The 27,753-nt window shown below is 43.4% G+C and overlaps 1 protein-coding gene across 1 annotated transcript; it reads left to right on the top strand.

Moving 5' to 3' along the window:
• The first annotated feature begins 2,745 nt into the window (after nucleotides 1-2,745).
• On the top strand, nucleotides 2,746-27,348 carry LOC123036143 (cadherin-like protein 26). Its single transcript, XM_044455159.1, has 15 exons — nucleotides 2,746-2,808; nucleotides 3,200-3,322; nucleotides 5,243-5,392; nucleotides 6,123-6,270; nucleotides 9,973-10,139; nucleotides 11,926-12,054; nucleotides 13,582-13,767; nucleotides 14,208-14,473; nucleotides 16,131-16,273; nucleotides 17,027-17,254; nucleotides 18,110-18,132; nucleotides 24,692-24,771; nucleotides 25,790-25,844; nucleotides 26,480-26,548; nucleotides 27,128-27,348. The coding sequence occupies exons 1-15, from the start codon at nucleotides 2,758-2,760 to the stop codon at nucleotides 27,344-27,346; spliced, it is 2,037 nt and encodes a 678-aa protein (XP_044311094.1). The 5' UTR covers nucleotides 2,746-2,757; the 3' UTR covers nucleotides 27,347-27,348.
• The last annotated feature ends 405 nt before the right edge of the window (nucleotides 27,349-27,753 follow it).

Raw genomic sequence — 27,753 nt, 5'->3', positions numbered from 1 at the left:
GTTCTATTTCCACCTTTATCACAGACAGTACTAAAAGTCCAGTAAAGACTAAAAAAAGTATTTGAAATGGGCTTGTAGATATGGAAGGCCAACCCCCCCCCCCATTGTCTGTCACCTCAATTTTTAAACAAACAGTTAAAGAATTTTATTTTCAGAGCCCCATAAACCAGATTTATTTATTTATTTAAAACTATTTTAGACCATCCCATTACCAAGTTCTCAGGACAGTTTATCAATACAAAATGTATTTTTTTTAAACACAGTGTCCTAAAATTTTAACTAATAATAAACCCCAATTAAAACAGTCAGGTCTTAAAACATTAGGAAATAAAAAGGTTTTGGCCTGGCGCCGGAAAAAAACTGATGGTGTCAGGCACTTAAATGCTGCCATACCTTTTTGGTGCCTGCCCAAAATACACTTTTAGCCTGGTACAGAGAGAAACAGGTGGGGAAATATTTTGAATTTTTGCAGAACTTTTTACTGTATACCTAAGAAAGGGCTAAGGGGATTGTGTGAGGAGAGTGCTGAGAAGCACAATAAGGAAGTCTTGAATAAATACTGTATAGCAGAGGTGAGCGAAATCTAGGAGTGATCCAGGAAAGCATAAAATACCGTCCTTATTGCCCTCATTAAACATCAGGGCATAAAAACAAAAGTCAAAGAAAAATCAAGTGAACTTTACGTTTGGTGCAGGAAAAAACTTGGATGGATGTATAGGAGAATGAGAAGGAAATTCAACTTTTTGCCGGCCTTTTGATTCGTAAGTCAGCATGTCTCAGCCAAGCATATCCTTGGAGGAAGTTGGGCTACATGTGGCCACAATGGGAATTTCACCCTTCCTGGCATTGGGAATGACAACTGGAATTTGCAGCCAGGGTGTAAAGGAACTAAAGAAAAAAAGAGAGAGAGTAGTGCAACTGTGTGTCAGAAGAAGAGATGCCAGGAACTAGTTCACCTAAAAGCCATAGCTAATTGCTGCTCATTTATTTACAAATAAGTTCTTGGTTGTTCCGTGGCTGGAGGCCATTGTGAATATTCAAGCTGCAGGATGTGGTGTCTAAACACATGACAGGGTCAGTTGTAATGCTTAACAAACACCCCACAACCCGAAAACAGCCCATAGGTTGCAGGTGAATTGTTAACCACAGCAGCAACCCATCCTTGCCAGGTTTGGACATCATCTTAAGCCACGGGAACCGCCCACTTTGGTGAACCCCATAAACACTGCTTTTTTGTCCGTAAATCAACATGCCCCATTCTGAATATTCAGCGGATCATCTGGCAGGGTGCTAGACCTTGCCCATGACATCTTATGCTAGATCTGCTTACCATGTCGAGATTTAGAGCAGTCTTCATGGTTGAAGATAACACTGTGTTTGGATGCGACAGGAAATAGCTGTTGTTGGTTTCCTTGTCTCAGATCGTTCCAGAAATGCAAGTCCCACACCTAGTGCCTGATTACTTGGAAGGGGGCCACTTGTAGGCTGCTAGTCGATCATGGCGGGAAGAAGTGTTCTGCGCTAGATGGATGTCAAGCCGGATGTAGCAGGGAGGTTTATATTCCATGCCGGGCCCTTCTCGAGTGTCAGGCAAATGGACTTGCCTTGCAAGCCACCTTTCCCGTCTTTTTCTCCCCTCTGTCTCCTGGCCCTGTGATTTTGCTACAGCAGATGAGCAGCACAGTCCAAAAGAGTAGTGAGGGAGTATTCTGGGAACTGCCCTGGTGGAGGCAACAGATTTAATTATTTTAAATCAGGATCTAATTAATTAAAACCCAGTCTTGATGTGCATCACTTACTCTGGGCGGAAATACAGGAAGCAGCTGGGTGGAAACAGTTCTTGGCTGGGGCTGCCCACCTCAGCAGCCCCCCACCGCGCGATGCCCCTCTCGCCACCCAGCGTACGAGTGCCGCTGCCCAGCTGCCTCTTGCCCTGCCACCCGTGCAAAGTGGAGCGGGGGACCCACGGGGAGGCCAGCAGCACGCTCTGCTCCCAGTGTTGACCAGCTGATGGGCCGCTCCTGCCCCAAGGAACCTCTTAGGAGGAGTGGGGATGCCTCTGATAGCACCACTCTGAGCTGTATTTTGCAAATTTAATAAATAATAATAAATATTTTCTGGTTCAGATGTCACAAAAAGTAATCATGGTACTGAGAAACCATAGAACAGACTGTCGTTGAAACACCGGGATGGGGTTCAGATGACACATCCGATCAAAATGGGTTAAAAAACACCTTTGTTGTGTCATGTGAACCTGGTCACTGTGGTTTCCTATCAAGTTTTCTAAAGTCCAGAGGGAGTGTGGCGAAATAGTACAATTGGGTTCCAGCTGCATGACAGACCAACAATGGTGAAAAGCTCATGGTGGCTTGTGGCGTTGTCTGAACCCAGCCAATGATAAAGCAGGCAAACGATTTGGTTCAGATGATAATAAGCTGAACAAGCCATGCTGCATGCCAGGTGTAATTTGCATAATCGCATGTCTGGCCATGGCTTGTCATTTCATCCAAATGCAGATGGCATGGCTTTTTTAAGGGGAAAACAATGCTCATCCTATGGGATATTATCAAGAAATACTTCCCCCCTACACTGGGTAAGTATGGGTGTTCAGTTTGTCAGGTTTTTCAGTGAAATGTATTGGGAATAGAAACCAATTTGAAGAAACAGCACGCTTCTTACTGACCTCTTTCTCCCTCTGCTAAGATTCTCTCCATCGGCATCTTCCACCAGGCATTGGGTGATCATGGGAGTCTGACAATGACCATTCAAAACTCAAGCCACTGGCCTGGATCTTTGCTAAATCCCTTGGTAAGTAACATCTATTTAATACCCAGATTGAAATTACCTGCAAATCTTGTGTTATTGTTATTTTTTATGCTGGCTTATGTGTCCTGGGGTGAGGAAGTGGACTCAGGTTGATTTGTTGGTTACATGTGGAAGAGACCAAGTACATCTCAGATCACGAGTCTGTAAAGGTCCATGTACAAGCCCTCTTCCTCTTATGGCCTGTGTATGAAATGGCAGTTCCGAGGCAAAAGAAGCATGCCTGCGGTTAATCATTATATCATGGAAGAGCCCCAGGAGTCTTAGGAACATCATTGGAAAACTGTTTCACAAGTGCTGTTGCTTTTTGGAGAGACCAACTACCACAATGCGTTGTACTATGTGGGATAACAGAAATGCACCGTTTCATTCCCAGGGTCCAAACCTGAAGCTCATGGACAATCTGCATCCTTTACATCTTCGAAAAAGGAGATGGGCTATCACCGCTCTGGAACTTGAGGAGGAAGACGCAGGGCCTTTCCCAAAATTAGTTGGAAAGGTAAAAGCAAACACTTATATTTTGTTTCTTAGACCAGGGTTCCAGCCTTTTCTGGACACCTGGAGATTTGAGAAACTGCCGTGGGCTCTGCCGAAAAATGACTACCGTGAAGGATGTGGCCAGTCCCATCATGGGAGCCTGGCTGATCAGATGTGCGTGAAAGATGGGCAGTGGGGACAAATAGAGGTAAACAGAAAGGCAGAGAGTTAGAGGAGAGAGAGGGGAAGAGGCTAGGGAGTGAGAGAAAGCCTTCCAGGCTTTTCTTCAAATATTTTTTTAAGGGGGGCATGAAATGGAGAGCTTTGGGGGTGCTGTTGGAAGCTCCCATGGGCAGCACCCTGGGGATTCCCCATCCTAGACTTCCCAGAGTCAGTATCTGGTGGAGTGAAGGCTAGCACTCAAAATCTTGTGCCACAATCAGTTTGTAATAGTTACAAAAAAACAATGACGGAGTATTTCTCCGTGCACGTTAGTTGGATGGCAGGCTGCATTGGTGAGCTTTAAGCAGGGGAAGCTAGAACAGAAATGCCAAGCCTGACCATGTTTACATTCGCCTTCCTCAAGTATGAGTGGCCTCTTCTTAGAAAACACTGTTGTGGCGCTATTCAACTCGTCCTTGGAGTCTGCTCTTACCCTTCCAAGTTTAAAATATCTTGGAAAGGTGAGGACCGACCTGGCAAAAACACACATACCAGATAGTTGAAAGGTAGCACTTGCAAAAGACCACTGAAAATGATGATAAGAACCAAAAGATGACGCCTCCAATTGCTCATTTCTGAAGCACTGAAAAATAGCATTTAAAAAGCTGGGAAGCTCTTGATGGTCCTTCCAAAGTGCCAGTTTGGCACTGGAGGAAGGGCAGTCCCTGGCAAGATGCTGCAAAGGGCTTTTTGCTGCCTTTTCCAAGTGACTCTGTAGCTGACTTGTTGTTGTTGTTAGTCGCGAAGTCGTGTCCGACCCATCGTGACCCCATGGACAACATTCCTCCAGGCCTTCCTGTCCTCCACCATCCCCCGGAGTCCACCTAAGCTCACACCAACTGCTTCAGTGACTCCATCTAACCACCTCATTCTCTGCCATCCCCTCCTTCTTTTGCCCTCAATTGTTCCCAGCATCATGGTCTTCTCCAGGGAGTCCTTCCTTCTCATTAGGTGGCCAAAGGATGTGAGTTTCATCTTCAGGATTTGGCCTTCTAAAGAGCAGTCAGGGTTGATCTCCTCTAGGACTGACTGGTTTGATTGCCTTGCTGTCCAAGGGACTTGCAGGAGTCTCCTCCAGCACCACAATTCAAAGGCCTCAATTCTTCGACGCTCAGCCTTCCTTATGGTCCAACTTTCACAGCCATACATTGCAACTGGGAAAACCATAGGCTTGACTATACGCACTTTTGTTGGCAGGGTGATGTCTCTGCTTTATAGTATGCTATCTAGATTTGCCATAGCTTTCCTCCCCAGGAGCAAGCGTCTTTTAATTTCTTGGCTGCAGTCCCCATCTGTGGTGATATTGGAGCCCAGAAAAATAAAATCTGTCACTACCTCCATTTCTTCCCCATCTATTTGCCAGGAAGTGACTACTAACCCAAAATAAAATCAGTCTCCTGGGTTCAGACAGTACAAGAGCTCATCCCATGCAAGAACAGTCCTACAACAAGCCATGCATTCTTGTTATGGCTGTTGCTGAAAATTAAACTAGCCTGTGAAAACACTTCAGTTTCAGTGACAACCCACCATTGCTGGCTGCCCATTGGGGGTTGTTTTATTGTACAAAGTAGGTCCATGATTCATTTGACCCCAATATTAAAAATACTTGCAAATGTGTTTGAATTGATGTATATATAATATAGGAGAATTAACTATTTCAATGAAAATTTTATTCTCATGATATCCTCAGTGTTTCATCGACATTCTGTCTTGTCTGTAGATCTTCAAAAATGTATCATGTGATGAATGTAGGCAATATTTAATCAGGGAACCTGAAGTGGCAGCTGGATTGTTTTCTATTGAAAATTGTGGCGGAGGAAATCTGTATGTGCACCATTCCATTGATCGAGAGAAAATCTCTTTTTTAAAGGTATTTACTATAGGAAAAAACATGTAACCAATGCTTCTAAACTGTTCTCCTAATAGTAAATAGTTGATCTTATTTCATTCTGTTTTTCTTTGACTCACTAACATTCTTCAGCATGCCCCCAGTTATTGTACAATACCTAGATTATTTAAACAGTGATCATTTCAGCAATTTGTCATCCAGCAGTGGTGTAAGTTTTGCAAATATTTGCTTTTGCTTTTGCTAGAACAACCTCATTTTTACATGCATGCTGAATATGTATCTATGGATATAAGACTTCTTGGTTCAGTTTAGCCTGTCATGTATTTTATTCTTGCAGGCATATCGTGAGTAGAGCTGGCTAGAGCTGGTGGTCAGACTAGATGGCCCAGGAGACCCCTTCTGACTTGCTCTGTTTCTGTGTTTCTATATATACATACTGTATATTGATTGTATGCATTCGTTTTACGTTGCAAAAGTTATTGCAAAGTAGCTAGATCAATTGCTTTTACTGTTCATGACTCTTATGGGGCAAAATGAACTTAATGCAACATGAGTGCTCTAATATCTAAAATGTTTGAAATTCAAACCTTTTTTTTTTTTTTTTGGACAAGAGTTTTTGCATTGTGGTGTTGATTGTGGTTATCATCTTTGTCAGGATGCCAAGAAAATGTATCTTTTTTTAAAAGAAACCATTTTGCTCTGTGTTTTCTCTCTCTCTCTCTCTCTCTCTCTCGATTTCCTTGTTGTTCAGGTACGGTTTGATATTGCGGATAGATGGACCAATAAAATATTGAATAGATCTCTATACTTCAGTGTTACAGTTAAGGATATAAATGATAATGTACCTGAGTTTTCCCAGAAGGAATTTAACAGCACTATGACAGAAAATCACAGAAGTGGTGAGTATTGTCAAGATTGTGGATAACATCAAATTGAAAAGATGTTTTCTGCCCATTGTGATCTCCTTCTGATTGATTTTTTTCATACAATTCCTAGGGCTGGCTGGTGCACTGGTTCCCAACTGTGGGGCACAAGCACCTTTGTTAAAAAAAATCTTGTACAGATAGGCACTTTTGCTCACACATACAGTCATCCTACATATTCAGTTAAGCAAGAAATAAAAGAAAGATTTCCTCTTTTAATTCTGAAATCGCACTTCTTGCATTTAGGAAATTACATTATGGCCTACACTAGAACTTTCCTAGAGGGGATGAAACCCTTTACTGCTGTTTTTCTTCAATGTTACCATCCAGGGTGAGGAAGAGCATGATTTCTTTAAAAATTATTTATTTATTTAGCAAATTTCTATGCTGCCCTATTCTCTGAAGCCTTGGGGCGGCTCACAAATCAATCAATTAAAATATTGTACAATAAAAATATAAAACAAGTTAACAATATAAAATAATAACAAAATAACAAAATATAATAATAGCTTGATATTATTCGTGGATACTCTAAACTAAGTTGCATTGACTTATTTCTTGGTAAGAAGATACAGGATTGCAGCTTAAATGTACGATGCCACAGGGACTTATTCTGTAATTGTAAGCTCAGATATGTTCTCATGAATCAACAAGTGATGAGAAATCAGACTTGTCCACATGCATGTGTGAACTGGACTTTTAGTCTTGGGCCCAGGTATCTGTTTGGGAGGGCATTAGTGGAAGGCAGGAAAGATGCCCGTAGGCATACTCACTTGGCTCCAAAGGTGCTTCTGCACTGGTGGGAAATCATTCCTGCTTCTAGAAGAGCTGTTTCTAGCCTATGGAAAGAGCCTTGCATGACAAAAGTGATCCCAAATCTAGAGGGGTTCTTCCATTTGCTCTTCCACTGGCCCGCTAGAGTTTAGATGCGACAGCTTGTAGCTGCATTGCTCGCATCATGTGACACAGTTCCCCACCACATCATGGTGCTGTGGTTGAGGAGTCTTCCACCAGTGCTGTTACAAAAATTCAAGGACCCCCAATAATTCTTATTCAAGGGGGTCCTTGAATAAGAACTCAAGAATTCAAGGACCCCCAGTATCTGGCCAGGGCGACTTCTTTTATATTGTGATTTATTTTATATTGTTATTTTTATATTATGTTATGAGCCGCCCCATTGGCGAATGGGGCAGCATAGAAATGTTTTAATTAATAAATAAATAAATAGATAAATAAATAATAACGTGTGTTCTCCTTCTGCTCCCCATTTTTGAAACCAAGCCTTTGAAGAGAGTCTTGGTGACCCTTGTTTCTTTCCCTTCTTCCTTTTGTTCTGTAAGACAAGTTATGTCTTTGTATCTCGGCGCAATGCTCAAACTCTGCTCTTTTCAGCCTGGCTGTGATATTGTTTGACGAATGATTAACTGAATGCATTCTTTTCTCAAGCTAGGTGGTATGTGTCATGAAATACTGTTGCTCCACTCTTCTTCTACTACTACTGTTGGTACTTCCTCCTCCTTCACCTTTTTATTGTTAATAATAGTAAACTACTACAAAAATACAGATGCAAAATGCATCATAAATATAGAAGAACAGACAACACAAGATACAAAAGAAACCCCACCCCAAAACCAAAACTGTACAAAAACAAATAGTGCACCCTTCTGCTAGGACCATGGCTGTATAATAGTTATTCCTTCATTCCTTTGTTCTTTTTTGCTTCTAGCTGTAACTTTCATCTCTTTCAGAAATACCCCCACCCATCCAAATTGTATTGAATGCACTGAAAGTGTAATACCCTTCCCTTTTATTGGCACATATTCAATAAATAAATGAACCCCCTCTAGCATTAAAATGTTCCATAATTGTTCTTTGCTACCACAGTACCAGAATAAAGTGCAGCCCAAGTTAGCCACTTTCCATTGTTGTGATTAGCAGGGTGTGAGTATCATAGTTACCTAGAAGTCTAGCAAAGCAGTTGCCCAGATTCAGGTTGGATCACACAAATGGGTGTGAACAAGTACAAGTGAGAGAAGGATCTGCAGCTGGCAAAGCGACCACGAGGTGTGCTGCACAGGTGGGACCCATGACTGTCAGGTGTGTTGATCCACTGACTGGTGTAGCATTGCTGGACTTTTATGCAAAGCCCACCTTGTATTTGATGCTGGGTGGATGGCTGAATGTGAAAACTGTTAGCACGGGATGGAAGTGGCAGGTTTCTAAAGCTAGAACAATGGGACCAGTGGTGCTGGAGAAGAATGGAGGGCCAGTCCAGATACGGGCTGAGGTCCAGTAGCAGCAAGGCAAAACTGGCTTAGAGGCAAAGACACAGCCCAGAGGCAAGCTGAAGAGCTGGCACGAGCCAAGGACTGGAGTGCAGGCATCCCGAAGGCCTTTGCTGCCCTGGTCATGGCTGAGGACTGCAGGGGAGCCTTTCAAAGAGCTGCAGGTTTGCTCAGACTCTGGCCCTTGCAAGTACCTGCAGGATTGCTGCTGGCCCTGAAAGCACTTGCAGGGTAAATCGGCCGCTTGTCCCCAGGCAGACTGGTGTTGGGGCTTCAGATCTGATGATAAGGACAAAAAAATAGTCCCTCTTGTTCGTTACCTGACGGTGAGAGAGACAGGAAACACCAGCAAGTCATTTTATATTAAAAAGACTATTGTAGGTGTGCATTAGCTTATAGCATGAGCCCACTTCCAGTCAGAACCAGCTGCCACAGTCTTCATGCATAGCCAATGTATACTTCTAGATTTTGTAAAGATTAGTAACAAAAACATCATAGCAGGAAGCATTACTCAATAAAAGCAGGACACTTCCATCGGAAAGGGAAAAATGTAATCCGCAGGAAGCACTCGGTCACTTTTTGTACACTGTTATCCTGGCCTACACCTCATTTTACGACATTGGGTGTCAACACATCTGCCTCCAGGCTTATCCTTATAGGTTCTGGCCTTCTTGGCAGAGCTTTGCTTTATATTGTCAACCCTCTTGTGGCTCTCTGTTAGGATCCTAAGTAACTGACGCTGATTGTTTGGTGATCAGGACAAAAATATATTCTTCACTGACACGTGCAGCCTAGATGCAACTGAGAATCATGATGGAATTGGCTATTGTTATATTGTACATCTAGGAGTCCATTCTGAATAGAAAAGGCAATTTCATGCTCTTTCCCATCCAGCTGTACGTGTAAAGAAAAGGTGCATTCACGTATGGCTGGTTTCATCACAATGGAGATGGAGATGGGTATTCTGTTGATGACAATAGATGGAACCTACATTTGGAAACATTTCTGGTTGCGCATTTGAAAGTGCACCTAAAAGCAATGATGCATATCAAAGGCATTCAATTTATTCTGTCAATAGGATGCAGAGAACAGTTTTTTCTGTAGGGAGAGGAAAGGGGAAAGGTTGTGTGAATGTTTATGCATGCATTTTATAGTCTAAAATCTAATGGCTGACTTTGGTGGTATTTAAGTGACAAAAGTTAGTCCTTCTGTGTCAAGGCACTAAAGAAGTGCAGTTTTTGCTTTGTCTTATTCTGTGTGGTTTTGTTTTCTATTCAGCTGTGCCAGCAACGAGGGTAGGCAGTACAGTACATGTATGAAATCTGTTTATAGTGCCAAGAATGGTCCACAGCATTGCTGAACATGTGCTGTATATCTCTTCTTGCAACTGCAGATCTACCTGTTTTCAACATCATAGCTTTTGACAGGGATGAAAAAGGCAGTGCAAATTCTCGTGTGACGTATTCTTTGGTGACTCAGAGACCTTATCTGGCAGAAACTGTCTTTACTGTTCATCCTTCAAATGGCCAGATATACATCAGCGGATGCTCAGATTATCAGGTATAGGAATGGCAAATAGTCTAGGCAAGCTGTGTGTTTTGGTATATATCCTTTGCAGTAAAGGTATGTCATTAGGTTCTTGCAGATTCTGCCTTCAGACTCCCCCCATTTGTCAGTATCTAAACTTTATCCACTCCCTAAACTTAATCCACTGTCCCGGTATTTCTTCCATACTTTGTCTGCCAGCAGCCAGTCCTTGCAAAAGAAAAGCCAAGGTGCGTGCATGTGAGAGCAGTGTGGTGCAGCAGTTAAGAGCACAGGCCTGGGACTCAGGCGATCCGGGTTCGAGTCCCTGCTCAGCCATGGAGCCAACTGGGTGACGTTAGGCCCATCACAGACTCTTAGCCCAACCTACCTCACAGGGTTGCTGTTGTGGGAATAAGACCAAGAGCAGGAGAAGGAGAGTGATATAAGCCACTGTAAGTTGTTAGAAGAAGAAAGCAGGACATAAATATAATAAATGTGGAGAGCATGTTCCACTTGATCCTGGAAAACTGCCCAGCCTGGTCCCCTTGGCACTGTGTCACCTGCTTGGATGGTCTCCCTGGCCTCCTTGACAGGGTGGCTGTGAGGATAATTGAGAAGGGGGAGCTGTGCCAGCTGCCTGCAACTTCTTGTGGACAGCTGGTTCTAGATGCAATATTTATGCACAATGATGTGCTGGTGATGATGCACAGAATGCACCAAAGCAACTTTGCTTTGCCTCTGAACGGCCCTCAGACTGATCTTGTAACTGGGGCACCTGCTTGCACTGGAGACTTGCCATGGCAGCCTCCACTCATGCTCTGCAGAAGTCAGTGAAGCAAGCAGGCACCTTCACAGCAGAATCTAGTTTCTCGCGGCCATTGAACCTACAGTTCAGAGACCCAGATTCGAGTGTATTTTGACTGAACATCATCCAAGAGTCTGTGTTGAAGTGCCTGTGCCATGAAGTAGGAGAAGGTATTACAACCAGGACAACTTCAGAAGTTGTGGCATCTCCCAAACCTTAGCCAGACAGGAGAAATGGTTGGAGCATCCCCCCATGGGAAGCAGTCACATTAGCTATTTTGGGATACAAGAATACGATTTCTGCTGAGTGATACTGGTTTCAGCCCTGTGTCATTGCCACCTCCTCCCATCGCATTTCTATCCCACCTTTTCCCCCCTTGTGAGCAAACCAAGGGGGCTTAGATAGCTCCACTTTGCCCTTAGGACACAATTAATTTCCCCCTTTATGAAGGGATCAGAGAAGTCAGTCAGCTTGTATTGTCCGGATATATTTATTTATTATTTATTACAGACATTTATATCCTGTCCTATCGCCAAGTGCTTAGGACAGCTTACAAAAGTACAATATAAAATATAAAAATACAATATAAAACATCAATTATTAAAGCAATATAAAACACATCGCAAACTTAAGAAAAAGGAGGGAAAATAGAATTATGAATTACTATATAGAGTTATGAGTACTCTTCCTCAGTAGATACTGCTTGTTTCATCTTTGTAATTTATGATGTCATTGTTGAGCCCAAAAGTGATTGTGGAGGTTGCAATGCTGCATCAGTCGCTCATAGCACTGACCGCTTTGAAGTCCCACAACTTTTTAAAGATGTCTAGATATATGTGCCCTTTGACACAAGCGTTTTGACATGAGCTCTTGGTCAATCATGGGCAAAGGTCTTAAATCTTTCAGATAATTTATTTCCTGTTCAGACGATTTGCGCTGGTGTTAAAGAACCCACACGAGGATCTTCTAATGTTCATACAAAGTAGGATGTTCTAATATTTTAATGTTTTCAAGATTGCAAAAGCATTCCAACTCCTGGTCAAGGCTACAGATCATGGAACTCCACAACGGTCATCAACAGCAACAATTAATATTGCTTTAAAGGATTCCAACAACAACCTGCCCAGATTCACCCAGGAAAAAGTGAGGATGCAAGAGTATTTTATGGGAAGATAGTAAATCAATATTGACAGCTTTGTTGGAGTTCTTTGTTGATGTACTTCCTGATGGTTAGAACCCCTAGTGTATGGAATGGGCTTCCACGGGAGGAGGTTGAAGCCCCAACAATGAGGGTGTTCAAAGATAGGCTGGGTATGCACATGGTGGGCATGTCATGGGGCAGAGCCAGCTGGAGCCGGGGGTCAGACTAGATGGCCCAGAAAGCCCCTTCTGTCTCATTCAGTTTCTGTGTTTCTGGAAGTAAGGCAGCTATGAGGACAGGATATTTCTCTGTGTCATTGATATATTAAAATATTTACATCCTATCTTTCTTGCTGAAGAAAGGTTTCCAAGGTAGCTATCAATGTGAAAAGTAACATACATATTAATAATAATCATAAACATGATTTCCTCTGTGATATAAGGTCACGGAGTTAGGGTTGTCCTGATGATGTCTGGTTTCTTCTTTCTGTGGTAGTTTGCTGTGTGATCTGCTCCATAGCCAGCCAGGAGTCCTTTAGGTTCCCACCTGAAGTTCTACCCCTTTCTTGGTCCCACTCAGCACTGTCAGCACACCCACTTTCAAAGCAGAGAAGGTGGCCTGATCCCACCTGCTGAGTCCATTTTCTTCAAGGCTGCTGGTGGATTATCTGGCCAAATGTCCACCTTCATGCTGTCAGGGTTTATATGGTGCAGATGTAGGCAGTGGGGCTGGTTGATCCCACCTGGATTTCTATGGACCAAAGGCTTCGGGGAATGGAACCATGGTCTGACTTGGGAGGGGTGGAACTACATCTTCCTGTGTCATTTGGGCCTCAGGAGGTGTGGCAAGAGTTTCCTCCCAGTTCACCCACTTGGAACCATGCCTGCTCCTACTGGGGAGAGCATGCTAGCCAGCCAACGCTGCCATTCCAGCACTTCCTTTCTCACCTTGGGTTCCACCAAGGGAAGGTGGTCCCTGCACAGGGAAATCCCCTTGTTATGTCCCGTCGCAGGTTGTCTCTTCCCACTTCTTCAGAACATTTGTGACCTCCAGGGCAGAAGCTGGGGAAAGAAGCATCTGTGGCCCAGATGGACAGCCTCTGCAGGATAGATTAGGCCCACGGGCTGGAGTTTTTCCTCACCTGAGGCAATGTGAGAGCTTCTTGAAACTCCTTTCCGACCAAAACCCGATGTCTGTTAGTGAGGGCCAAGCTGCTCATTGTCAGTGGCAAAATGGTTCCCAAAGGCAGCATTTCCTTTATGAAAAGAAATGCATGGTAGCTGTGGAATTGTAATGTCAGCCAAATATTTATATGGAAGGAAGGCTCTGTTTGCTCCTGGGAGCACCACCAGAAGATGAAACCTGTTTACTATCCTACTGATCCTAGACATTTGGAATATTCCCTGCTGCTTTCTCCGTAACCCTTCCCTCCATTCCATATCATGGTCATCTACAGTGTTGCAAAAAATGGAAGCGGAGGCTGGGAACTGCCTTTGATCCATCTAAATGTCCTTTCTATGTCTTCCAAGTATCACCTGAATATCCCAGAAGGTGAAATGAAACATGGAATCCTACGCCTGAGGGTGGATGACCAAGATTCTCCCAACACACCTGCTTGGAGAGCCATGTATATGATAATTAGTGGAAATGAAGGGGACAATTTTGCCATTGTAACAGATCCTAGTACCAACGAAGGGGTGTTAAGCATCAAAAAGGTAATGTATTAACATAGCTACAAATGAGAATTGAAGAACCGTTCTATGAGACATTTTTATTTATTTATTTATTTTATTAAAACATTTTTATGCCGCCCCATTCGCCGAAGCCTCGGGGCGGCTCACATCATTAAGTTAAAATAATTATAATATAAATTAAAAATATAAATATTAAATTAAAAATACAACAACACAGTATAAAATAAGCCGCCCTGGCCAGATAAAACCAATAATGTTAACAGTTAAAATGCCGCTTGAATAATGTCATCTCAGCCTTCCTCACCTTGGCGCCCTCCAAAGAAGTTGGGCTGCAGCTACCATCATCATGAACCAGCACAGAGTATGGAACCAGCACGTCTGGAGGTCACCAGGTTAGGAAGGCTGGTACAGCCAGTTTGAATGTACTAATGGAAGATCGTGCTGTTGTCTCACTTTCCCAGCCTTTGATCTATGACAGCCGCCCTGAGAGAACACTTGTAATATCCGTAGAGAACGAAGAGGCCTACTTCTTGTGTAAAGGAGGCGTGGTGCAGAATGTCCCTCATCTGGAACGTCCCAAAGTATCTGTGAAGATTTATGTCATTAGCAGAAACCATGCCCCTCAGTTTAACCCCCCTGTCCTCCTCCTCTGGCAAGAGGAGAGTGTGTCGGTTGGAACCAGCATTGTACAATATACGGCCAGGGATCCCGACGGACATACCATCAGGTGAGCAGCTGTGCCTGTAATTCTTGTTGGAATTCCCTTGGTTATTTTGAGGTCTTCTGAAGAAACTTGCTCAGGGTGCCAGACCAACAAAAGATTCATTTTATTATTTATTTATCAAAGCTTTTTTTATCCCATCCTCTCACAGAAGTCTCAGGACGGTAGTACAGTCAGAAGCACAGTGTCACATGCTCCAATAAAATCCAATTAAAATAACAAATCTTAACGTGTTGGGAAAATAAAAAGGTTTTGGCCTGGCGCCGGAAGGAATAATCGTTCCATGGTTAACCACGACTCCTGCAGTCCACAAGGCTAACATTGTACCTGTGAAGTCATTCCTTGCCACATTCGTCCTTAGTTTTAGAAGGACAGAATATAATCGTCACCATCCATTTTCCTTTTAAAAACACCGGAACCCATTGTAAATAAGCAGCACATTTTCTAAATCAGAAAATTCCTCAAACTAAGTTTGTGTGTCCAGGATCATTTATAAGAACGGTCAACCTTTGGGTAGGGAAGGCTTCCCTGAGCCACGGCCCTTCAAATGTGCTTTGATCCCAGGGCATCTGGAAAGCATCAGGCTGTGTGGTGTAGTGGTTAAGAGCATGGGACTGGGACTCAGGCGATCTGGGTTCAAGTCCCTGCTCAGCCATGGAACCAACTGGGTGACTTTGGGCCAGTCACAGACTCTCAGCCCAACCTACCTCACGGGGTTGTTGTTGTGGGGATAAGATGGAGGAGGAGAATGATGTAAGCTGCCTTGAGCCCTTTGTAGGAAAAAGGCAGGATATAAATCGAAAATAAATAAATACCTCTCCCGCTTCCATAGTGTTGTCAAGATGACTTTTGGGTGGGACATAAGGCTAGTGCTTCGTTTTCCCGAACTGTTAGGCAAACACTTCCGTCTGTTCAAGAATCCTCTTTCCTTATCTTTGGCATGGTAAAGCCAACCAACTGAAGCTGAATGGACTCTGTCCGCTGTAAGAAGCCCTGCATTCCAGGGTTGACTTCTGGCACTGAAAACCGGCGCTGGGATTGAATTCTGGTACACATTGAGCTCTGGGTGAGACAAGGTAGGATGAGAACACAGGACCAGACCTCAAAGGCTGCAAGAGGCATACATTCCTGGGAGGGTGTTTGCCCTTTCAGGTGCTCTGGAGTTGCTAATTTGATTTACGGCTCTATCTCTTCCTTTTTGGGGTGCTAGTTTAGCTCTACAATGTTGTCCAGTCCTGTGGATGGCTGGGAAGCAAAGGTTGTCTGCTGTACTTACTATTTATTTATTTAATTTATAAAATTTGTATGCCTTCCAATTACTTAACGTCTCTGGATGGCTTACAGCATAAATAAATTGATGACCCACTCTGGCTGCAAGTTAATAAAATACAAAAAATTCAATATTAAAACATATTAAAATATTGATTAGATAAAAAGGTCTTAACCTGACGCTGAAAAACATATAATGACGGTGCCAGGCGGACCTCTCTTGGGAGCGCATTCCATAGTTGGGGCACCACCACAGAGAAGGTCCTCCTCCGGGTACTCTGTCTCCTAACATCTTTCACAGAGGGTTCCCGGAGGAGGGCTTCTGCTGCCGATCTCTTAGTTGTTCAGGATGCATTGTTACACATTTAAAAAAATGTTTGCTTTCTTCCTGAAGATACGAAGTTGCATTTGACCCAAATGGCTGGGTGTCTGTTGACAAAACCTTTGGGATAGTGAGGACGGTGAAAAAGCTTGCTCGGGAATCCCTTCACACAAACAGTGGTGTGTACACCATTGTGATACATGCCATTGATGGTGGTAAGTTTCACTGGGGTGATCCTGCCCCACTGATTCTTTTGCTCCCCACTGATTTTGTTGTTCAGATGGCCCTGCTGCTTGCACAGTTGGCAGTGCCATTCCTGGGGGCAACCTTAAAGAGCCAGTGTGGTGCAGTGGCTAAGAGCATGGGACTGGGACTCAGACGATCCGGGTTCAAGTCCCCGCTCAGCCATGGAGCCAACTGGGTGACTTTGGGCCAGTCACAGACCCTCAGCCCAACCTTCCTCACAGGGTTGCTGTTGCAGGAATGAGATTGAGACCAGCAGGAGGACGCCTGCTCCTCGACCTATCACAATCCCTCGAACCTCAAGCATCTAGCAGCCCATAATATGTAAGGGATGGGTTGCTAATCATGCTGAATCATCAGACAAAGTGCATTAGGCTCTTTTTGTTTACTGTGCTTCACTATGCCAGGCATGGAGAGAAAGAGAGGAAGAACAATCATCTTGCAAAATCACATGTTGAGACATTCTCTTGAAATGCTTTCCAGCCCCAAACCCCTTTTGCATTCTGGCTCCTGTGTTTGTCCCTTGGGAGCCTGCAAGGCAGGACCTGTTTGAATGTCGTTTGATGTCCTGAGGCTGACAGTTCACACGGCCTCTGGAGCACAATGGTGTGGAAGGTGATGCTGAGAAGGGCCTGTTGTAAAGCCCAGGCATGAAACCCACCTCTTATTTCCAAGCCTCCTTCTTCTGGCAGGTCTTCTATTAAATTGCTGTGTTTTGCCTTTAGGTGTTCCACAGCTAACCGGCACTGGGACCATCTACCTTCTCCTGTCTTCTTCTGTTGTCCATGATCCAGAGTTAATTACACCATCTTTAAATGTCTGTCAGGAAGAAGGAATGGGCCCTTTCATTATAAAAGCTGAGAAAAAACACTCCTATGCAGGGCCCTTTATATTTGAACTGGGAATGGCCTGGGGAAATGTGAATAATTCTTGGAAATTGGGGAAAAACTCTGGTAAGTTACCCTCCAGCTGAGACTTGGCTTGCCCTTTTCCATTTAAACATGTGACTTTTTCCCAACAAGCAGAAGAAAGCAGTAATGATGTCAGCTATTTACTATGATGAATGTTGAATTCTTGGACTAAATTTGGAATGTTGGGTCCAAACTGGGGAAGAATTCCTGTATCTGTGGGCAGGCCTGGTTGTCTGCCTCTGCTTGAGCAAAATCACATGGTCTCCCAGGTAGCCTCCAGGAGATTAAAAAGATTGGTGGCAGGGCACTGCAGGCAGCAGAGGAAGAGGAAGATGATGGAGGCTGGCAGGAGATCCGGGTGTCAGGGCTGCATGGAACAGGTAGTGAGAAGCTTGGCCAGGGTAATCCCAGTAGCAGACCCGAGCTTGTAGAGCTGGAGAAAGGGGGAGGAGAGGGCTTCTACCTGAAGTCCACAACGTCTCCTCATCCCTTTCCCCAAGAGGACGGGGGGCAGGATTAAGAGAGGAGGAAATGTGTAGATGCAAAGGAGAGAGAAAGGGAAGCCCAGCCGAGTGAACAATGGATGGAAGACATTTATCAAGAGACATTCTCGTGCGTTCCTAAATAAATGTTTCATATTAGCTGAGTTGTGCCCATGTTCTGTGGCCTAGAAGGGGTTCCTCAGGGATAACAACGCGTGCATAGAGTAGGACTCCAGTTTGCATCCAGATTGGGAGCTAAATCTGATAATTGCTCCTGCCCTTCTCTTCTACTCGTGCAACTCCATCTGGTCCGTGGCATCTGGAAGGCATCAAATGAGCAGTCCTTACCGGCATTATCGGCACTGTGCTCTTAGCCTAACAAGGGATTCACCCTTCTCTCTCCTGACTTTTTCAGGTGATTCAGTCGAGCTGTTCATGGTGAGAAGCCTTCCTCTTGCCAGCTATGCAGTGCCTTTCTCTGTTTGGGACAAGCAGGGGGCTTTCATCAGGCAGACCCTGCGCCTCACACTGTGTGACTGCCTGAGGGAAACGACATGTGAACAAAAGCCTACAATGACAAAAAGAGTCGGTCTTGCAGGAGGAGGAATTGTGGCAATCGTGGCTGCGTTCCTGTTATTGACACGTGCGTATTATCAGAAAGATGGATTTTTGCTTACTGCCCAGAAGGATACACTTGTGTCTTGTATGCCTGGCGTATTAATGGGTGATCTGCGTTTCACGGCATCAAATTTTTATTGGGCTTGCTTTTTCCTGTGCTCCCATTCTAATAGGTCTTTCAGCCAGGATATGGGACTGATGGATGACCTTTGGGGGAGGGCAGCCCTACTGGTTCCTCAGGACCCCTCAGTGGCTGTTGAAGCCATTGTCCATGGTATCTTTCTGGATTGCCTTGCAGGGTGGCAGGGGGGCGGAGGCGGTCTGGTCCTTGGGCAAATTACATTGCTGTGGTCCTGGGCCATGGCTGGGAGACGGTGTTGAGGGACCGCTGCTTGGTCCTTCCACACCATGGCTGGGAGACGGTGTTGAGGGACCGCTGCTTGGTTCCAGGGCCATTTGTCTAGGGATGGGGCGCACACCTTTTTGACCCTGGGGCCAGATATCTGAGAGACTGGAGATCGATAAGTGAGCGATCAGAAGCACCACTGCAGCGATACGTGTGGGGCAGGAACAGGTGCGAAAAAAAAGCCTCTGCACATTTTTGCACCCTGCTCTATGGTGTCCCGCAGGGCTTGGTGCTGCCCTCTGTGTTATCAGCATCTGCTTGATTCAACAGAGAGATCAGAAGCATGTTGGAGTGAGACGGCATCCTTAGCCTGACATGGCGCCACTCTTGCTTTTTGTTACATCTCCCCTGGAAAGCAAGCAGCCCCTCTGCATATTGCCTACATCTGATAATGGGCTGGATGAGGATGAACAAGCTGAGGTTAAATCCAGAAAAGACAAAGCTGTTGATCCGTGGTACTCCAGGCCTGGAGACGGGGATTCAGCCTGTTCTGGATGGGGCAGGCTTCCCCTGAAATGGCAGGTTGTGGCTTGGAGCGCTCCTGGATCGTATGGTTTCCTTGCATTTTCAGGTGGCAGCAGCCTGTTTGCACAGCTGCAGCTGGTACTTGCAACCATTGCTACTCAGTCTGATCTGGCAATGGTTATCTGTGCTTCAGGAGTAGATTATTGCAGTGCATTGTCTACAGGGCTGGCCTTGAAGGGCATCCAGAAACTTCAAACATCCAGAAGCCTGCCAGTTGCTAGCATGATGACATCAGCCCAGAGACGGCTCTACTCTGAATTGTTACTTGGATTCAACTTAGGGCCTGTCCATGCCAGGGGCTGCCTATTTCAGTACGAACCTTTTCAGTTATGGAGATCAGTAGGAGACCTAGTTCTGAAGACACCATCTTTTCAGAGGCCCTCTTGCTAGGCATTTGGAAAGGCTTCCTCACAGGTTGCTTCTGGAGTATGGAATGCACTCCCTTTAGAATTGCAACTCTTGTCTTTCTATGTCCAGAAAGACCTGGCTTTTAAAATCAATGTCGTTCTTAAGGTTTTAATATTTGCTATGGTTTGGACATTACACATTCTGATTCATCAGGATGAAGCAAGAACACAGTGAGTACTAAGCCGCTCCTGTTGGCCCCCTTCTGTTAGGAAACACTCCTACAGTCTGTGCCAGTCCTGTGCATTCACACAGTGCAGATGAGAAGGTTTTCTCATGGAAGAATTTGCTCCCTTGCAGAAGGGTTCACAAGACACAAAGATTCTTCAACCCACTCCTTTGTTGGAGATTTCATTTGGAAGCTACCTTGCAATAAGCTAAACATCAGCCTAAGGCTTCAGAAAAAAGATGTCCTACCTGATTTTTTAAAAAACTGTATGTGGCTGGGTATTAAATTTGGGATTGTATGCAAACCAAAGCATGTGCATCACCACTGAGCTGAAGGTGGCGGTCAATGACAGGTCACTGTACTGAACGTGCTGCTCCTAGTGGTTTTGACAGTGGATTTGTTAACCCTTCTTCTGGGATGCTTCCAGAAAGACAGGCTCTTGGAACTACCAATCCGAAGGCCCTATGCAGCTCTCCTGTCTGTCTGTCTGTCTGTCTGTCTTTTATATATATATATATATATATATATATATATATATATATATATATATATAAAATTAACATTTTAAACTAACACTAGAAAACATCAAACATGACAAACATTGGATTTACTGGGTCAACCTCCTACTACATATTTTTAACATTCCAAAGTCAAATTTCAAATCAATTTATAATGGTTTAAAAAACATCTCTAAGTTTACGCCAGGTCCCGTTTCTCCAGCCAATTATAGAAAGAGTCCCAAGTTCGATAGAAATCAGTATTCTCTTTCTCCTTCAACGATAAAGTCAATCTATCCATTTCTGCGCAATCCAAGATCTTTCTTACAATCAGTCCATTGGTGGGTATCGCCTCACTTTTCCAATATCGAGCAAATGCAATCCTCCCGCTGTGATTAGATGCAGATACATTTCCTGTCTGTTAATGTCTTCCGGTATGATACCTAACAAGAAAACTTTGGGTTTAAAAGCAAAGGGTTTTTGTAATATTTCCTCCATCCATCTATGTATTTTAATCCAGTACTTTTTTGCATTATCACAAGTCCACCACATATGATAAAAAGTACCCACTTTATGTTTACATTTCCAACATCTGTTTGACATATTTGGAAACATCTTAACTAATCGACTTGGTGACAAATACCATCTATAGAACATTTGATATAAATTTTCTTTATATGAAGTTGCTAATGTTACTTTAATGTTTCTTTCCCATAGTTTTTGCCACTTTTCTAGTTCAACATTAAATCCAAAGTTTTGTGCCCATGTTATCATAGTTTCCTTAACCTGTTCCCATTTTCCTGTCAAGTAAAAAATCATATAGTCTTTTAATAATTTTCTCATCTGTTTTAAGCATCACTTGATCAAACTCTGTTAGGTCTTTGTAGAACCCCCATGCTTTACAGTCTTTAGCATATCTCGATTGCATCTGCACCTTACACCACCAGGAAATATTAAGTCCCTGTTCTTGTATTTCTTGCTCCAGTTTCAGGCCACCATCCTTATCCAGGATATCACCATATCTTATTATCTTTTCAAAGTTCAATACATTTGGATATACAAAAGCTTTCATAGGTGAAAGCCATCTTGGTAATTTATTATACAGTTTTAGCTTTAGTTTTTCCCACACTGACATTAAAGATCTTCTAATAAAATGACTCAGAAACGACCCATGTGACTTAGCTTTTTCATACCACATATAAGCATGCCATCCCATCTGTAAGTCGTGACCTTCAAGATACAAAATTCTCTTACTTCGCCATGTTATCTATTCTTTTAGCCAAGTTAGAACAGATGCTTGATAATACAACATCCAATCAGGAAGACCAAAACTTCCATTCCTTTTAGCTTCCTGAAGCATTTTTAATTTAATCCTTGGTTTCTTTTTTCTCCAGATAAATCTCGAGATATGAAAATTTAAGTCATCAAAGAATTTTTTATCAATTTTTACAGGAATCATTTGCAACAAAAACAGAAGTTTAGGTAATATATTCATTTTAACAAGTGCTATTCTTCCCATCAAAGATAATTGTAAATTGGCCCATTTTTCCAAAACACCTTTAATGTCCTTCAATAATTTATCATAATTATCTTCTTTCAAAGTGGTTCATTTAGCTGTAAGATAGATTCCCAAGTATTTAACCTTTTTAACAATCTGCAAATCTACTTATTCCTGGAGTCTTTCTTTTTGTTCTCGCATAAGGTTTTTAACTAACAATTTCATTTTTTCTCTATTTATTTTCATTCCCATAACTTCACCATATTCCTCAATCCGTTGTAGAAGTTTAGGCATTGTTACAAAAGGTTCCTCTGTTATAAAAACCAAATCATCCGCAAAGGCTTGCAATTTATAACTTTCGTCCCTAATTCTAGTTCCTTTGATGTCCTTGTCATCCCTAACACATCTATTCAGTACCTCTAAAATCAAAATGAACAAGAGGGGTGACAGCGGACATCCTTGTCTTGTGCCCTTTTGGATCTCTATAGGGTTTGAAAGTTCTCCATTAGTTAAGATCCTGGCCGACTGTTTTTGATAAATGATACCGCATTCATAAATTTTTCACCAAACTCCATTTGAATCATCTGTTGCTTCATAAATTGCCACTTAACATTATCAAAGGCTTTTTGGGCATCCATGAACAATAACCATTGGTTTTTTGGTATGTATCTCATCATATTCTAAAATATCCAAGATAGTTCTCAAGTTATTCATTTGTCTTTTTGGCAAAAAGCCATTCTGGTCTGGATGGATAAAGTCTATTAATAACTTCTTTAGTCTTTCTGCGAGTATAGAAGCAAACATTTTGTACTCCACATTTAATAGTGATATAGGTCGGTAATTTTGAATCTGTGCTACATCCGTATCTTCTTTCGGTATTAATGTGATATTTGCCTCAGTCCAAGTAGTCGGTATTTTAGCATTTAACAATGCTTCATTGTTATGTCTTTTAAGAGTGTAGCAAAAATTGCTTCAAAAGATTTGTAAAACTCAGCTGGTAGTCCATCTGGGCCAGGGGTTTTGTCATTCTTTTGTCGCTTAATTGCTTCTATTACATCCGTAATTGTGACTTCTTGATTTAATAATTTTTGGTATTTTTCTGGTAGTTTTGGTAATTCTTCCATTCAAATATATTCTTTAACTTTCTCAATTGGAATCTCCTCCTTCTGATACAGCTTTGTAAAAAAGTCTTCCACTATTTTCTTGATTCGTGCACTCTGTGAATGTAATTGTCCTTTCAATTTCACAATCAATCTCTTCTCTTTTTCTTTCTTAACTTTATGTGCTAACCATCTCCCTGGTTTATTAGCATTTTCAAAGAAGTTCTGTTTGATCAACTTCATTTGTTTAGGAAGCTCATTTGTATCCAAAAGGTTTAACTTATGCCTTAAAATATCCAGCTGAGACCTAAGACTTTGTTTTGATGGGTCTGTCTGTCTTTTTTAATCGAACTCTTCTGCGAAGAAAAAATATGGGGAAAGTGGTGGGAAAAGCTGAGGGTGCTGCAAGCGGGAGCGGACCATCTCTGGGCTCCCACAAAAACTATGTGAACAAGGCAAGAAATTGCAAATCTGTACCCTTTCCTGAGCTGCCAGCAAGACGAAGAGGCTGGTATGGGGTGTAGGGAGCCAGTGGCAAAGGTCATTTCTTTTCTTTTTGTGCAGTGACCACTGGTCTCCTCCTGTGGTATTCCTGTAGATCAAAAGCAATGGAACGTTCTACCATGATCCTTGAAGACTCTCAGTCTCTGATTCCCTACAATCTTGAGGGCCCAGCTAAGGTGAGACATTTCCCACTCCCTGGGATGATCCAATGTAATTGGGTTTATAGCACAACCTTTGCAGGCACACTGAGACCCAAGTCTCATTGACTTAAAGGGACTTACTCCTGGGTACGTATGTATAAGATTGCAACCTTCACTTTCTTTGGAATATCTTTCTGGTATCTGCTTCACCTGCAAATATACCAGAGGCCATGTAGAAAGGAAACACGGACTCCTTGAACAGAGAGCAGATTTCCAGGGAACACATGCAGCTCTTTGCTAGAGGGAAGGCACCCCCAGTTTTAGTAACTTCAACTGTCCTGCCAAACTTGCAGCCTAACCCTAACCTCTATAAGTACTTCAAAAGCTGCCACAAAGAGGAAGGTCAGGATCTCTTCTTACTGATACCAGAGTGTAGGACACGGAATAATCAATTCAAGTTGTGGCAACCCAGATTCAGGCTGGACACCAGGAAAAGCTTCCTTACTGTCAGAGCAATACAACAGTGGAACCAGCTGCCTGGAGAGGTGGTGGCTCTCCCACATTAGAGACATTAAAAAAAGAAACTGGACAGCCATCTGAGTGGGATCGTGTAACTTGGTGTCCTGCAACAGCAGGGGGTTGGCCCCTTCCAACTCTATGTTATAATAATAATAATGATGATGATGATGATGATGATGATGATTCAATACCCACAGGCTCCTAGGAGAAGCCCTTGCTCTGATATCTGTGCCTAAAATTTGGGTGTTCAGATGTGACAGTTTGAAGCCTGCCAGTGGCATAATAGTTCCTAGATCATTAGTTTGCCTGAACAATCAGTTCCCCCTTGTTAAAAACCACACCACCACCAGTAAGCATTTCTGTATATATAGTGTGGACACCAGAACTGCACACGTGCCTCTCATGGGATATAAATGGCAACTCATCCCCCGGAGGGTGCACGGGTATGACCTGAGCGACTGCTGCCTTCACAGTCAGCCCGCGTGCCCTCCTGTTGTCTCACCACAGGGCATGATTTCTGGACCACTAGGCTGCATGAACCCTCCTGTTCTCCATGTGTTCTAACTGTGCAAAGGGGATTTTGCTCCTTTGATTAAAACCTTCCTGTCCCATATAGGACAAGCCTGATGCTCAGAATCATGCAACACCATTTGCAGTGTACGCAGTGCCTGTGAAGAAAAACCAAAATGACCCAAGGTAACTGCAGAATGCTTTCCCTCTTCACAGACACCACATGGGCCCAGGGGAGCATTTGTGAACAAGCCCAGCAGGCTGGAGTGGAGTTGGGGCAAATGGTCTTGCATGGTTCCCGCCCCTTGTGGTGAGGCCTGTTCTGACTGAAGCATGGCTGAAATGCAGCGCACCGTGCCTGGGAGGTGTCATGGCTTAAGCACTCTGCAAATGAGGCAGCCACTCACTGCCGCACTGTCCATTGGTTAGAAGCACCTGGCCCACCCATCGCACATTCATGGCCATCCAGTCAGCCTATTTGTATGTAAATCAAATGAATCACAGCTGAGGTGGACACATGACCAGGGTGCATTTGGGACAGTAAATGGATCGGATGCATTGGCATGCTCAGATGCGTGCATGTGAGGAACCAACGAGGCCTCTTGAAGATGAAAGGGTTACCTGTGCTGCTGTCAGGTCTGCTGCCGCTTCTGCAGCCAGATGAGTCCTGAGTTGCCATCTTGCCATTGCAAGGTCTCCTTGTATGAGGAAAATAATGCCCTCCTGAATCGGTCCAAAGATCCATGTGGGCTGGTGTTCTGTCTCCATGCAGGGGACACTTGGGTGACTCCAACAGGACTATGGGAAGGTAGCCTTCCCTGTTTCTTGTGCCTCTATTTTATTGTTTTGTTTTTGTTTTCATTTTATAAACCACCCTTGAACAGATTCCTAGATTGACTAGGAAGACATCAAGATTCCAGTTAAACAAATTAGAGTCGAAATGCAACCATATGAAGAGTGATATGGAAGCATAAGTTGAATTAAAAGCAAAATTGCTTAAAAGCAGGGCTCAGGCTGTATAATCCAGAGCAACATTGCCTCCAGAAACAGAGGCACATTTGTATCTCATGGCTTATCACTCCTGTACAGCTAGACTTCGTTCCAATGATTTCATTGGATGGCTCTCAGGTTCCAGAATTTTGAAAGAGAAGCAGTGCTTTATTTGTCGTGTCACCATTGGCACACCTGTCGTCCTCCTCTTCAGGGGCAGTCTTCATTATATGGACCAGTACGGCAAGTCTTCTGACATACGGCTATTGGTGGGAAGGCTTGTGTTGGTCCTTCCATTAGAAAGAATAAGGCGACCACTCCTGAAAGATGATTCTGGGTGTCATAAAAGAGCAGCAAAATGCTTGCTTGCTTTATGTATTTCCTAACAGAGAGGAAAGGAAATAACATTCTTGGACTTGGATCCAACATCCATGGATGTGTTGAGGGTGGGGGGAGAGAGCAAAATGACTGAGGAACTTCAGGTACAGTTTACTGCAAGCTCTTTGTAGGTTAAGTCTGATGTCTAATGTATTTCGAACAATCTATAATTTTAAGAAGAGTGGTTTTAGATGGAAAGGGGGGAAAACATGGACTCCAACTGGGTTCTTTAAGTTTCTTTAATAACTTCTTTTCCTTCCAAAGGGAAGGAGCACGTAGAAAGGACAGCAACTCAAGTGATCCGAGAAAGCCACCTAGTCTGATCTTCCCACCTGTCCTCCCACCTTCCCGCAAGGTAAATGATTTTTTTCTTGTTTATCTCAGACAAATATGCCTCTTTCCATTCTAAAGCAATCTAAAGACTTGGTTTCTGCAGTTTTCATCTGTTTGATGTTGGAATGGCAAGAGATACTAGATGAATTTTAAAGTTTGGTGGCTCTGATGCTTCTTTTTCCTCCTTCACCAGACAGGCGCTCAAATCAGGATGGATTTTGATACCTGGACTTTCCAAAGAATGGTCGAAATTGTGAAGCAAGTAAGAAATGGATTAAGGAAGTATCCTGATATCTCTGTTTTTCAAATACTGCCAGTTGCCTCCAGCAAGATGGGCTTTGAACAGCTCAAGTGTACCCTTGCTAATACAGAATCCCATATTGATTAGAACGGCACCATATATTTTCTGGCTGTTTTAACTTCCTTTTCACTCACATGCTGCCTAGTATTACATGGGCTTCACTGAGGTGGTTATTCACAGCTGCTTGATAAGGATTGTGATCCATGTTCCTAAGTTGCCATGTTACCTATTGCTGCTGATTAGCTGACACTTTTGTAATTAATTTTTTTTTAGGCTGTGGTATTTGACTGTTAACCTGTTTTATGGTTAATGCCTTGACAAACCTGGTTTAGCTCTGAGAGGTGATAGAAAAGTTAGCTGTGACGTTCTGTCAATTTATCTTCCGCTTATGGGGACTGTAGGAATGAGTGCCCTCCAAAGAGTTTTGTGCTTAACAGCCTGCTCACCTCTTGTAAATGATGGAAAAGTAGCCAAATACCTATAAATAAAGACAAGAAGCTCATTCTGTTTAGCTGCCTGAATGTTCTCCTCTCTTTACAGAGATGTGATCATTTGAACAACCTCGAAGACAAGGTGTCCTACTTGCCTCATGTTTATGCAGAGGAAGGAAGCATGGGGGGAAGTGATTCCACTTGGTCCCTACCTGACCCATATGACAGCGACAACCGGCTGCCTCCTGATTTCGTTGATACGTTGGGGCCCAGACTTAACCCTCTGGGCAGAATCTGTCGCATGGAACGTGATAGGATTCACTTCTAAATGAAAATGCATCGATCCATACAATTAGATCATCGTCTTGTATATCAGCAGCTGGCACCTCCAGGGTCAAAGGTTTCTGTTTGTCCCATGGCAGACCCACTAACCCCCGATAGAGCAATGAGGCGCTTCTTCAGTGCAATTATATTCAGAATGAGAACCGTGGGGTTCAGAGGTATTACTCTCCAATCCACTTGTATAGAATTTCAGCTTAGATACTCTCTCCTCTAAGAGTATAAGAAGAGCCGGGCTGGATCGGAGCAAGAGTCTATCCAGTCTAGTAGGCATGGATAATCTTCTCCCTGTTCAAAGCCATCCAAATAGGTGGCCATCACTACTTCCCATGGCAGTGCATTCCATATTTCAGCTATGCACTATGTGTAGAAATACTTTCTTTCATCTGTCCTGAA

Source organism: Varanus komodoensis, unplaced genomic scaffold (genome assembly GCF_004798865.1).
Source record: "Varanus komodoensis strain SLA01 unplaced genomic scaffold, ASM479886v1 scaffold8, whole genome shotgun sequence".
NCBI lineage: Eukaryota > Metazoa > Chordata > Lepidosauria > Squamata > Varanidae > Varanus > Varanus komodoensis.
The sequence above is the reverse complement of the archived record's forward strand: the minus strand, read 5'-3'. Positions and strand labels throughout refer to the sequence as shown.